Source organism: Monodelphis domestica, chromosome 8 (assembly GCF_027887165.1).
Source record: "Monodelphis domestica isolate mMonDom1 chromosome 8, mMonDom1.pri, whole genome shotgun sequence".
NCBI lineage: Eukaryota > Metazoa > Chordata > Mammalia > Didelphimorphia > Didelphidae > Monodelphis > Monodelphis domestica.
This window is the reverse complement of record NC_077234.1, coordinates 135,230,461-135,245,182: the sequence shown is the minus strand read 5'-3', so window position 1 is coordinate 135,245,182 and position 14,722 is coordinate 135,230,461. Positions and strand designations below refer to the sequence as shown.

Here is a 14,722-nt window from a genome sequence, read left to right as displayed (position 1 = left end):
TGTTATTTGACTTGGAGCCCTGGTCTTTTTATGTTGCATTTTGAGGGTGTCAATGTCAGTTGGCCATCTGGGCTAATCATTATGAATTGTTTTTGGTATGAGCAATAGAAATTCTCCATGGAAGTTGCTTTCTAAAAGTTACTGATCTAAATGATCTCGAGTGAGGCTTTGAGTCATAAAGAAAGGGAAGATAGATTTAGGTGGGCTCTATGGGTAACTTTGCTTGTTTGTAAGATTTTTTTTCATATATTCAAATATGTTGGAGATTAAAAATTATGCAGAAGGACAGAGGTGAAGATTATATATATAAGTTTAAAAAAATTAGAAAATGAAAAGTTCATTTTTGATGGTTTAGTATTTATTTGAAGAAGTTAAGATTTTAAAAATATGGTGCCTGAGAAAGAAAGGTTAAAAACTATCCTTTGCTGGAGAAGTTTAATAGAATCTTAAAAATAATGGATTGAAAATTATTTAGATACTTTGATTGCAAAATGATGATAATTTCTAAGTGCCATGAGTTCTAAGAAAAATAATATGGCATATAACTAGCTTGTAACTGTAAAAAATAAACTAGTTTTGAGTTATATATTTTTTTCTTCAAAGACTTCAAGTTGATCATAATTTTAGACAAAGGGAAATTTTTTTTAACAATTTAAAATTACATAAGTAAAATTATATTTTAAAGCCAAGTTTTTTTTTTTTTAAGTTACAATCCTGGAATTCGGCTTTAAATACACACACACACACACATATATATGTAAACCTAAATTTCCCTTGTCCAACATGAAGAATTATCTTAGTTTAAAAAAAAAAGAATGTAGCCTTTTAAATAATTTTCTTAAAAAGAATTTTAATTTTAGAAAAATGATAATAGTACTAGTTCTTTTAGAGTTGAACCTGTGGATTTTCAAGTTCCCTCATTTTTTGTAAAATGATTGGCAAAATAAGCCACTTTTAGAGAAAAAGAGGAATGTTGAACAGAAATAAGCTAAATTCTGTATGCCTATAGTTTCTATTTTAATTGTCTTCTTCTTGACTACCACACTTCTATAAGAATGCCTCTACCTACTTTACCACATATAAATTAAGGGACAGTTAACCTCCCCTTTTATTATATTGGTTTTGCTTCAGCTGTCTTTTTAATTTGACCAATAAGACTTATCTTTTCTTCATCTTTGACCTTTGTAGCCTGGTGTATAGTAATATTCAAGTAGATATTTGTTGATTGATTTATGTAGTACTCTTTATCTATGTTCCCAATAAATTCTTATTTAGCCTTCTTCCCTCTCCTAAAGAGAGCCTTTTTTCTTCCCTCTCCACTGCATACTACTTCCCCTACCTCTCCTTATAATGCTTTCTGGGGAAAGAAATGAGATGTAGTAGAGTAAAGGAATAAAGCCTGATAGTAGAGTGGCATCCCAGTGTTAGATGACATCAATATAATGTGGAGCTATAATTTAAAACCTAAATGGAATTGTATGGAAAGAGCAATGAGGAGTCTTGGAGAGTCAGAGTGGAGGTATTTAGAGAAAACCAAGTGTTAAGAGGAAAAAAAAGAGTAAGGGTTAAAGAAAGAGTAGCCCATTTGAGTCTTATTTGAGGATTTTTTTTTTTAAATTGTACCATAATATGAAAGCCAGCAAGAGGATAAACTGTTGGGAGGAGAGGGAGGAACATCATAGTGCTATCTGATGTTAGACTAGGACTACTTCATTTTGAGTTTTTTTCTGTCTTGCCAAAATGCTCTTTTTATGATAGTCCAATTAAAATACTAACTTATTCTTCCATTTCCCTGTATGGTTTTAATGAATTCAAATTATTAAGTCTAAGTGTACATATATCTACGTGCTTTTTGAAGAAATGAAATAAAAGCTTTTTTGATTATTTTAAAAAATGTCTTCACTTTATGAAACATCCTTTAGGATGTGTTTGAGTTTATTTTCTAGATATATTAATCCATTTTGACTCAAACTTCCTCTTAACCAACTGAACTAAATTGAATATTATGCCCAATAGATAATTATACATTTTAATTTAATTTTTATTGTAAAATACATAAAATCATAAGTTATTTAACCTACTAAAATTTTAACTGGGTAAGTAGTCGTCATTGCTCAATATACTTTTTAAAAATTTCTTTCCTAAACTGCAGATTACAAAGGAGGAAGAACGAGAGAAGAAATTTTCTAGAAGGTTAAATCATAGTCCTCCCCAGTCAAGTTCCCGGTACAGAGAAAATAGGTGATGAATTCTTAAGTTTTTTTAATGCTTATTTTAGACTTAGGTTAGCTTTTTATATAGGATTTAGTGATTGGAAGTGTAACTATTGGTTACTGATCTGGGACTTCTTTTTATATGATCTAGTAAAGATCTTTTAGCTTTGTACTATCTATTCATTTGTTACTTCCCTTAGAGTTTATAAGGCACAGATTAACTGCATAGCATTATTTCAGGGCTAAGGGAAAATATAGAGATAATTTAGACATGATCTTTGCCATCATGAAGGGTCTTATATACAGACAGCTATATCTGTCTAATAGTGGCAACTAGGTAATGCAGTGCATAAAGTGTCAAACCTGGAATTAAGAAAGACCTGAGGGGCCAGTTGGTGGCTCAGTGGATTGAGAGCCAGGCCCAGAGATGGGAGGTCCTGGGTTCAAATGTGGCATCAGACACATCTTGGCTATGTGACCCTGGGCAATATGCAGTATTAATTCTAAGATGGAAGGTAAGGGTTATTTAAAAAAAAAAAAGACCTGACTTCAAATCTAGCCTCAGATACTACTTATGTGGTTAGTAAAGTAATTTAATCTTTTAGCCTCAGTTTCCTCATTGTAAAAATGGGGATAATAATAACACCTGCCTCCCAGGTTTGTTTGGAGAATCAAATGAAATAATAATTGTAAATCGTTTTTAGCAAAGTGCCTGGCACATATTAAGTATTATGTAAGCATTAGTTATTATTATTATTAATTATGCTAAAGATGAATATTTAATAACCATAATAAGAAGCAAGATAAATAAAAGGAGCTATTCTAGGTCAGAGAAAAAAGTCATTTTTCTTCTTGTTAATTATAGGATTTAGAGGTAGAAACAGTCTTAAAAGATCAACCTGGCCATATGCCTTATTTAATAGATGAAAGGAAGGCACTAAGGTCTAATAGAATGACTGGATAGGACTAAGGAAGACTTCTTTTTGCTATTTGAACTGGTTCTTAAAGAATTTTAAAATATTGAGTGGATTTGGAAGAGTTTTTAGTCATAGAACACAGCATGGGCAAGTAGGGGATATTATCTGTTAAAATTCTATTTTCTAACTCCCAAGGGAGCTATCAGGTCTTCATTATACTCCCTTTAGGCAATAAATACCTTCAATATTTTCAAGGTTGGGTTCTATTATACATTAGAAGGAATAGAATGACTTTTTTCCCTTCCCAATTAGGATAGTCACTAAAAAAATAGTTGATCATATTCTAAATGTGGGTAGTGGGATATAACCTTAAGTAACAGAAATTTGAAGGAATATTTGTCTTATATTTCAGTGCAACTAAAAAATCAGTAATGAAAATAATACCTTTATGCTATTTATTGCTTGAGTATTATTTATAATTGAATGAATGCTTCCTAAATACTATAAAAATGAGTTTCAAGTCTAATTGTAATTTTCCTTTTAAGGAAACCATATGAATGTTGTATAACATTTACTTAGAATTTCATATTCTATTACAAATTTTCAACTGGTACTTCACTTAGCATGAATCTACCCCTCCCCTTTTAGTGTGTCAATATCTTTCTTTGAAAAAGGAAAACAACAAAACACTTATAGAGTTCTGTTTATGTGATAGTCAGGTACTCTATATGTGGAGATGTAGACTATTGAACTTTTATTTTTGGATTATCAAAACCTTATCTATAAATTGATTTTATAAGTATCTTTTCCCCTTTGAAAGAAGATAGAGTAAGTAGCAAAGCAAAATATTTTTATTTTTTCCATTTTTTAAAGATTGCTTAGTTTTTGTGATTGTAAGACTAATGATTTGGATATGAGAATTGATTGTAATGCTTAGATTTTTTACTGGAAATTTTTGTTTCTAGTAGTATGAATTTGCAAGGACCCTAAAAATAATCATTTGATTTTTAGGAGCCGTGATGACAGGAAAAAAGATGATCGTTCTCGAAAAAGAGACTATGACCGAAATCCACCTCGAAGAGATTCCTATAGAGACCGGTACAATAGAAGAAGAGGGCGGAGCCGAAGTTATAGTCGAAGTCGCAGTCGGAGTTGGAGTAAAGAGCGGTTGCGAGACAGAGATAGAGACAGAAGCAGAACTAGAAGCCGAAGTCGAACACGAAGCAGAGGTGTGAAAAGATAATGAATGGCATTCTTTGTTACTCTCTTTCCCCCTATTCCTTCTTAGCATTTTATTTAAAATTTTTATCATAACTTCAGTTAGTGGGACAGTAAGTTGCCCCATTATGTTGAGAGCCAAGCCTAGAGATGGGAGTTCCTGGGTACAAAACTGGCCTCAGATACTTCCTAGCTGTTGTGGTTGTATAATTAGGATCCACTCCCCAGAAACTCTCTCCCAGTTTTCCATGTTCCTTCTCACATTACCTGCTAACATTGGGAGGATATAAGTTTTGTGTAGCCCCACCTTGCTCTCTTTTCCCTTGATTGCAGCTGAAGAAGTGGGCTTTAGACAGGCAGGAAAACTTACGTGTTCTTGTTTTTATTAGATAATTAGGTTTGAACTTCTATTTCTTTTAGCTTATTTTCTTTCTACTTCAAGTGATTATTAATAAACTTCATAAAATATAATACTTGGAGTTACTGGACATAATTTAATTCTTACACTGAATGACCCTGGGCAAGTCTCTTTACCTTAATTGGTAAAATCCCTTAATCTCCTTCTGCCTTCCAATTGATATTTAGTACAATCTAAGACATAAAGTATAGGTTTTAAAAAAAAACCCAAAACTTCAGTTAGCTATTCTCCTTTTTAGTAGTTTAACTTTAATCTGACAGTATAGTTTATGTTAATTTAATATTTGATTTATGTCGAGACAGTAAGCATGTTTTTTTCTCTATTGATTCTACATTAATAAAGCCTTCAGTTTGTTTTTTAACTGAGTGTCATTTATGTGCTCAGTGAATGTAATTCCCAATATACCTTGTTGAAGGGAGGACAAAAACAAAATAATGGAAAAGCATGATTGGTATAATCCACTGTTGACTTTATTTTTGTCCCTGTTATACACTTCTGAGCTTTTTTTCGTTCTTTGCTGTTGACTTGGCACTGCCTTTCTGTTCTTTTTGGAGTATTCTCTTTTACCCCATGACTTTATTATAAGCCTACTTCAGTGCCTTTTAAAGAAGGATGAAGAGTGATTTAAAGATGCATAGAGCAGCAAAACAAAAGGGATTAGTTATGAAATTACCTCTGTTTTTTACTCCCTTTCACTTTATCTGTAAAAGTATTTTTTGAGGGGGCAGCTTGTTCAAATTACATAGGAAATATTTCCTTTCTTGTCCTCTTTTTTTATCTTTCATTCATCTTTACTTGCCATTTACTTTTTCATTTAAACCCATACCTTACACCTTAGAATCATTCAGTATTTTGAACTAGTTCTAAGGCAAAAGAGGTAAAGGCTTAGGCAATGGGAGTTAAGTGGCTTGCCCATGGGACACACTGGCAGGAAGTGTCTGAGGTCATATTTGAACCCAGGACCTCCTGTCTCTTAAGTTTGGCTCTCAATCCATTGAGAGCCATATCCATAGCTGTCCCTTATTTTCATTTAGTTTTGAGTGAGAGTGGAATAGTGACAAATAAAACAACTTGGAATACTTGGTATTTTTTTCTCTATTGTACTTTCTTTTAAAATATGCAATTCTTCACAGAGGTGGCTATTGTATTTGTTGTAATGAGTTTTCACTTTTACTGGATTGATCACATTATAAAGAAAATTTCTGTATAATAAAGTTATTTCCATATCCTAAAAAAAAAATAATAAAATAAAATATGCAATTCTTGTCCTGAGTTAAAATAGCTAGTTTGGATATTTATGGGCAACAACCCTTATTTATATTTACTTAGAATCTATCTAGTAACTGTGTTTTGCATTTAGCAAACATTTATAAGCTCATAGTATTTAGGCCTGGAAGGATACTCAAAGAGGATCTTGTTCATTCAGTCTTATTATTTTACTGATGAAAAAACAGACCTAGGGAGGTCATCCATCTTTGTCTGGATTATGAGATGTTAAATAGTTGAGTTAGGGTTTGAATTATTGTCCTTTGACTCCAAATCCAGTCTTCTTTCCTTTGCACCATGTTTTGGTTCTCTCTTAAGAAATAAAATGTTTGTCAAATTGATGTTGAATAAATTAATAACTCAGCAAATACATGATAAAGTTAATGTAAAATCTCCAATGGCTACCCTGTTGGATAACTTTGAAACAAAGCTTTTTAAGAAAATATTTTTTTAAAAAATCACTAAAAATAATTCCTTTTTTTGTGTTGCAAAAACCTTAATTCCTGTTTGCATCCTTCATAGGGCAGGTAAGTGGTGAATCAAATCAAATATTGGACTTGGAATCAAGAAGACCCGAGGTCAGATCTGACCTCAGACACTAACTGTGTGACACTGGGCAAGTCACTTAAATCTGTGCCTCAGTTTCCTCATCTTTGACAATATTTATGCTAATAGTTAATCTCCAGGGTTTTCCTGAGGATAAAATGAGATATTTGTAAGATGTTTTGCAAATGTAGTGCTTTGGAAATATGAAGACCTGAGTTGAAGTTCTACTTTTGACTCTTACTAGTGGTTTGACCATGGAGAAATTACTTTCTTAATGACTGATAGATAAAAGTCATAAAGGGTTGCTGATTTTCATTGGTAGAAGTTTCCACATTGGGAAATGGGTAGGAAATCTATCTCCAATGAAATCAAATCTTGCTCTGCCTACCACTAAATCCTGTTTTGACATAAATAATTGAAATATGGGTAAGAAAGAAGCTTTAGAAAATCAGAGGAGGAGCCAAGAGTCATGTTGCACAAGTATGAAGTCTTAAATTTTTATATCATATTTGTATATCTGAAGCAGAATATTAAGTTCTTTAAGATGAGATTTTAATTTTTTATTTATATACTTTTTATATTTGTGTTATAACATTTTTGAAAATCCTATTTTTTTTTTTTGTAGAAAGAGATCTGGGAAAACCAAAATATGACCTGGATAGAACAGATCCATTAGAAAACAACTATACTCCAGTTTCTTCTGTAACTAACATTTCGTCTGGCCACTACCCTGTTCCTACTTTGAGCAGTACTATTACTGTTATTGCTCCTACTCACCATGGTAATAACACTACAGAAAGCTGGTCTGAATTTCATGAAGACCAGGTGGACCATAACTCTTATGTAAGACCTCCAATGCCAAAGAAACGTTGCCGAGATTATGATGGTAAGTCTTTCAACTTTTGTGTTAAGTAAATTCTACATGACATCATGCATTACACATATCTAATTCAGATATATATTACTGATAGTGGGAGTAGTTGAAATTAGTGTTGGTGAAATTTGCCTTTTATTAACCCAAAATAATGTTGTCCCTCTTAATTAAATGCTTCTTCAGTTTTGCCTTTCCCCCTTATATTGAAGCAAATGATTGAATGTCAATTTTTAAGTACTATTTATCTGAAAAGTAATGCTGCTTTTTTCCCAAAACCACAGTAAATTCCTATGAATGTGTTTTTTCAAAGGAACTGCTACTAAACCATTTTTTAATTAACAGGGAAAAACTTCTTAGGAAACGGGAAATAATATACACATATTGGACCTAGACATTTGATTGTCTCCTATGTATAAGAAAATTGATGAGAAGGTAGATGAACAGGGAGCTTTGGAGGAAGATTTTACTGTGAATGCCAAACTTCAGTACTTCAAAAGATCTGTTATTTCATCAATGTGGGTACTCCCTCCACCACTGCAGATGGCAACCCCTTTATGCCTTAGTGTAGAGAGTTTCATGAGCTGCCAAGGCTGAGTAAATTAATCACCTAGTGGTCAAGATTTTGGTAATCTCTCTTTGAACTTAGCTAGTATGGTCCTCAAATGACAGTATGTTATTGGGTGAAGAGACCCTTCTATCTTTGTAAAGATTCTGCCAGAGTTCTTGTTCCAGTGGCTCAGCCTTTGACAACCTAGGGTTATTCTTACTGATAATTAGCCATTGGAAAAGGACTTTCTGAAGAATTGATAAATACTGCCAGAAAATTAATGCTTGATTTCTAAAATTAGATATTATGCTTGCATTGGAACAAATAGGTGCTAGGTAATTGTTCTTCTTTTATATCTACATATATAAATTTTTGACTTTGAGAATTTTCAGCATTATCCTTTATATAACATTGTTTCTTGATGGATCTTTTGTCATTGAGAAGCAATAGAAAACTGTAATTTGAACTGACCAAATACATTTCCCCACTTAAAGTAAAAAAACAATACACCCATGCAGCACATATTTTTAGAACACTTATAATTTGTTAGCTCACATAAATCTTTGCAAAATGGTTTCAAAATTACATTTGTTAATTTATTCTTGCATTTTCTTGAGTCTTAATTAATCAAGTGGTTTTTTTCCCCCCCACCTCTCAGAAAAGGGATTCTGTATGAGAGGAGACATGTGCCCTTTTGATCATGGAAGTGACCCTGTAGTAGTAGAAGATGTAAACCTTCCTGGCATGCTGCCTTTCCCAGCACAACCCCCTGTTGTTGAAGGACCACCTCCTCCTGGACTTCCCCCCCCTCCACCAATTCTGACACCTCCACCTGTGAATCTTAGACCTCCTGTGCCACCTCCAGGTCCATTACCACCTAGCCTTCCTCCAGTCACAGGTAAAAATGTGTTTGTAAAACTTGTGTGTTTGTATCTATTTCTATATATTATTATATTAAGACTATGTATAGCCATAATTATGTACTTGTGGTTTGTGAAATAAGATCATTTTGCTAATTGTTTTTTATTTTTATTAAAAACTTTAGTGTTTTGAATTTAACAAGGTAATTTTGAAGAAAATTTGAAAACACTCAGTCTTGGGAAAATAGAAAGAAAAACTAAAAGGTGGGCTATAATAGGGTCACTGTTCAGTTAGTGGTGCCATTTGACTTTAGTTTATCTTCCTTATGATCCTATTTTCCCTTTTCTGGGTTCTTAATATTTTGTTGTGAAAATATTTGATCTTCACAGTTCCAAATTAGTCCTGAGCTACTTCATTTCCAGAGAAAAGAAAACTTGCTTTATGAAGAATCCAGAAATGAAATGCACTTCTATTAGAAAAAATATAAATGTTAGTATTAAATATAATTATTTATGGCACCTAATAGAAGCCAATGAATAAGGTTATTTGGCTCAGTGATGAGGAAACTGTAGTTTATGCTGTCAAATATGACTATTATGTTTGCTTGTTTTTAAAAAATCTTCTTGAATTTTACTCCTCCAAAGAGCCAACCAGATGCATAAAAGATATTTATTTTAATAGATCATTCTAATCATCATGGAATTTTAAGAGTTCTAAGGAAATCCAAAGGTCATCTTCAACCAACATTCTGAATGCTCTCAATGTCTATCCTTTAAGTCTTTCTGTGATGATGAACTTTGGGTAATTAATCAATTAGGAAATTTTCTTTAAACGGAGTTGAAATCGACCAGCCTTTTACTTCCCCCTTTGATCTTATTCCTGTCTTCTAAGTCTGAACAGAACAATTCTAATCTTTCTTGCATATGATAACTCTTCAAGTACTTGAAGACACAATTAGATTCCTGTTTTCTTCTGTATAAATTCCCATTTCATTCAGTTGATATTTTATATAGTTTCATGTCTTCTCAACTTTTAGGTGATTTTTTGGTCCTTTAGCTTTTTAGTGTTCAATTTGAACTGGGATATTCAAGATGTAGTTTGACCAGGACTTGTCTCTCAAAGCTGCCATCTTTCTCTACACTACGTCTATTAATGTAGCCCAAGATGACTATTTCTAGTTGCCATGTCATACTTTTGGCTCATGCTGAACTTTTTGTCCCCCATAATCATCAGGTTTTTTTTTTCCACCTTAACTTCTTTCTTTCTCTGTCACTTTCTGTTTTTTGCACTCAAGTGCAAGATTTACATTTGTAAAAGCCTTAGTAGATTTCATCTTAGATTCAGTTCAGTATTTATTAAATTGAGAAGTTTTTATTTTTTCACTCATTTATATAAGAAATCTGTCAGCTTCATGTCATTTGCATATATGACAAGGATACCATCTGTCTTCCCAAATGTCCTTTTTTAAAAGTGTTCTCAATCCTTTTAAAGAAAATTTTTAGCATTCATTTTTTAAAAAGATTTTTATTGTCATACAAAACATCATAGTGGTCATTGTTGTAAGAGCACACTCATACATAACCAGAACCCCCAAATAAAAACAAATACACTGATGTGAAAGACAACTCCAACAGTTCTGTCTCTGGAGGTGGACAGTATAGTATTCCCTGTCATTAGCCTTTCAGGATTGTCCCAGATTATTGCACTGCTGAGATTGGTCAACTTTTCATAGATAATTATCTACAATATTGCTGTTACTAATGTATAATGTTCTTTCAGTTCTAGCATTCATTTTATAAAAGTTTTGAGTTCCAGATTTTCTCCTTTTTTCTTACTCCTTTTCTACCCATTAAGTCAAAAATTATGATAGCAGTTATACATGTGAAATCATACAAAAGATTTCCATATTATTCAACAAAACATGATAAATAAAGCTAGAAAGAAAGGGAAAAAGTATTCTTCAGTCTCAGTTTACCAGCTCTTTCTCTGGAGGTACATAGCATTTTTCATTATGGGTTTTTTGGAATTGTTTTGTATCATTATATTGATCAGAAGCACTCTAATGATCATCATAAAGTTGCTTTTACTGTGTATACTCTTCTTTTGGTTCTGCTTACTTTGCTACATCAGTTCATATAAAGATCTTTCTATATTTTTCTGGACCTATCCTGCTCATCGTTTCTTATAGCCTGCTTATCATTTCTCATAGCGTATAGTATTCCATCATATAACAAAACTTGGTTCAGCCATTCTCCAGTTGATGGGTATCTCCTCTGTTTCTAATTGTGTGCTACCACAAAAAGAGCTACAATAAATATTTTTGTATGGGCCCTTCTCCCTGTTTTTTATCTCTTTTGGGAAATGGTTTGCCTTAGTAGTTGTGTGACCAAGTCAAAAAGTATGTAAAATTGTATAGACCTTTGGGCATAATTCCAAATTGTTCTCTAAAATAGTTGGACCAGTTCATGACACTTTATTCCGATTTTTCCATATCCCCTCCAATATTTTTTATTTTCCTTTTCTGTCATGTTTATCAAGATAGCTATGTGAATGGTTTCTCAGTTGTATTTGCTTTTTTTAATCAGCAGTGAGTGAGAGCATTTTTTCATGTGACTATTGATAGCTTTGATATTTGCCTCATTTCTCTATATATTTGACAAATAAGGCTTTTATTAGAGACTACTTGAAACCCTCCCCGCCCCCTTCCCAAAACCCATATACTGCTTTCCTCCTAACTTGGGCCGTATTGTTTTGATTGTGCAAAATCTCAATTTTCATTTCATCAAAATTATCTATTGTACTTCTCATGATCCTCTAATTTTTGCTTGATCAGAAACTCTTATCCATAGGTCTGATGGGCAACTAAAAACACAACAGAAAACTGTGTTCTCCTAATTTACTTATGACATCACCCTTTATGCCTAAATCATTTACCTTTTTTGGTTTATAGTGTGAGATATTGGTCTATGCCTAGTTTTCCTCTTTGGGTTTTCAAATAATTGATTATTGTGGTCATCTACTACTGTGAATTGTGTAATCCACTGGGGAAAGAAGTGGCAAACCATTCTATTACCTGCCGAGAAAATCCCATTGGAAGTATGGTCTTTAGAGTCACAAAGAGTCGGATAACTGAATGACTGAACAACAACTGTATACCATTAATTAACCATTCTATTTATTTCTTAGCCAGTATCAGATGGTGTTTTGTATTACAGTTCAAAACCTGGTACTGCTAGGCCACCTTAAATAACTATTTTTTCTATTGATTCCCTTGATACTCTTGACCTTTTGTTCTTCCAAATTAATTTTGTTACTTTTCCTAACTCTATAAAATAATTCTTTGATAAGTTTGATTGTTCTGACATTGAATAAGTAATTTAAGTTGGGTAGAATTGCCGTTATTGACTCAGAAATCCCTTTACTATATTCTAGAATGTTGGCAGCAATCAAAAGTTCATTGGTCTGAAGTTTTAAAAAAGTCATCATTCCTTTGAAAGTAAGGTGTTCATTTTTGTAGTACATTACTGCATTTCCATAACTTAGCAAAATCATTGGAGTTACTCCAGCAAGCATTGATTAAGAATCCCTAGTGTACCACATGCACACTGTTTCAAAATCCTGAGATGTAGTTTGTCTGATCTGGCGATTTATATTCATTTAGAGTTGCTAGGTATGCTCAATTTGTATGAATATTTTTCAAGATTCTATTTCCCATTAAGCATCCCCCCCAACCCCCCATATCTCAATTTGAAACTTTTTCTTAGGTAGAGAAAACAGAAAAAAATATGAGTAATTTTTCTTCATGTGGTGTGGTCTTTTACTATCTGCTAATTCAGATCAGTCAGTGGACTTTTTCTTTATTTGATCTTTCTTCCTTAGCAATTTTTTGTTGATCTTAGGTTTCTAGAAAGCCCCTAGTACATAATGGATTTTAGCTTTCCTTTCTATGCTATTCTTTTTTTGTCTCTTTAGTTACCTGCTTTTCCTTTCCTTTTCCCTTTAATGTCTTTAAAAAAAATCTCAATACTGAATAACAAAACAAATAAATTAAATTTGCTTAGTAACTGTTTGCATTTAAATTAATTTTAGCTAATATAAATTTTCAGATAATCCCTCTAGGTTCCTCCATTAGGATTCTTTTCCCATTCATTTATATATTCTGTGATTGTTTCCCTAAATTGTGTGATTGTGGAGTGTAGGCAGTTTTGTCTTTGCATCCTCAGCACTTTGAATGGTACCTGATACATAGTAGGAACTTATTAATACTTCTTTACTGACTTGCTGGAGTTCTTTTATACTTTCCTCCCCATAAAGTTCTTTTTTTCTCCTTGAATTATTTAATTAAAAAATCTATACTATTTTTCTGTCATATTGGCATATTCCATTACAGTAATGTACCACTATTTATTCATGCATTAATTTCTTAGGTGTTTTAAGTTACTTAAAAATAAAAAACCTTACCTTCTGTCTTAAAATCAATACTAAATATTGGAACTAAGGCAGAAGAGCAATAAAAAATAGACAATAGAAATTAAGTGACTTGCCCAGGGTCACACAGCAAGGAAGTGTCTGAGGGAATCCAGGAACTCCATTCCAGGATAGTTACTTTTTGAAATATATTTCTGGTCATTCTTAACAAACTGCTATATGTCTTAGACAATAAATGATTACTGCCTTGCTAGAAATTTCCGCTTACATTTTTTTAGCATATCAGCATAACATTTTATCACCTTATAGATTGAAGGTCTTCTACAACTTTCTTGAAGATTGATAACTCCTATTAAACCCTTCATCATAGATGGATACAAAGTGAAAACTCAATGGCAGTAACCAGGATAAGAATTCACATACTTGCCAGGTTTTTTAGACTATGAACCAGTTGGTTCCCTCATGGGTCAAGGCAGTGACACCTCAGTGTGTGAAAGCTAGTGACCATACATTAAAGTGGAATTGGTCAATTGCGTAGTAAACATTTCTGGATGGCTATATTTCAAATATCAGAGTATCATACAGTTGTTTTAGAATTTGTTTTAAAAACTTGTTGCTCTGAAAATTTTGAAAGTTTTTTTTTTAATGACACTTTCAGGGTATTGGCACAAATGAATGAAATTATTAGGTTAAATGTGTGTATCTTTTTTTTTTTTAAACCCTTACCTTCTGTCTTAGAATCAGTACTATGTATAAGGCAATGGGGTCATACACATAGGAAGGAAGTATTGGATGCTAGATTTGAACCCAAGACCTTTCAACTCTGTGCCTTGTGCCCTCTTTCTATCCTCTGAGCCATCTATGTGCTCGCTATGCATATCTTTCTTATAAAAGTATGAGTTACTTATGCATTTCCTTTTGGACCCTTTGTCCTTCTCTTCTTCTTCATAATCACTGATGAGATTTCTTCAGCCCAGATTTTGTTTTTTGGGAGCCATACTTTTTTCTTAACCTTAAAGTTTCCCTCTACCAATCACATCAAAGGCTTTTCTCCAGGACTGCCCATACTTTTAGTTCTCATCTTCTTTTGATATCTTTAGAGTTACTTAACACATCTTTGTTAAGTTCACCTTATGTTAGTTACTTGACCTTTTTGAGATTAATTTAACATTTATAGTTACTTAACATCTTTTTGTATTAAGATACTTGACCTTTTTGTGATTAATCTAACCTTTATAGTTACTTAACACCTTTTTGTATTAATATCTTGTATCTTAAAATAGACTTAACTTAAAGGTCTAGCTTCACTGTAAGGTAAGAGTTAAGTACCTTCATTGTTCAATCATGAGATTACAACTTTATCTTCCCCTAAAGTAAGTAGGGTGGAGTAATTTAAAGTTCCCAAGCCATACCTGATTTTGTTAAACTAAGTAT

General features: G+C 32.6%; 1 protein-coding gene across 19 annotated transcripts in view; it reads left to right on the top strand.

Annotated features, from left to right (window-relative positions):
* The window catches only part of RBM26 (RNA binding motif protein 26), a 113,988-nt gene that overhangs the window by 28,981 nt on the left and 70,285 nt on the right, over window positions 1-14,722 (top strand). For all 19 annotated transcript variants that reach the window (XR_471536.3, XR_008913949.1, XR_008913948.1 and 16 more), the window contains 4 exons: window positions 2,153-2,241; window positions 4,142-4,359; window positions 7,204-7,464; window positions 8,658-8,897. Coding sequence is in view for 13 of the 19 variants with exons in the window: in XM_056807218.1 (XP_056663196.1) it covers window positions 2,153-2,241; window positions 4,142-4,359; window positions 7,204-7,464; window positions 8,658-8,897 (808 nt within the window). In the remaining 6 variants the exon portion in view is untranslated. The remainder of the gene's footprint in view (window positions 1-2,152; window positions 2,242-4,141; window positions 4,360-7,203; window positions 7,465-8,657; window positions 8,898-14,722) is intronic.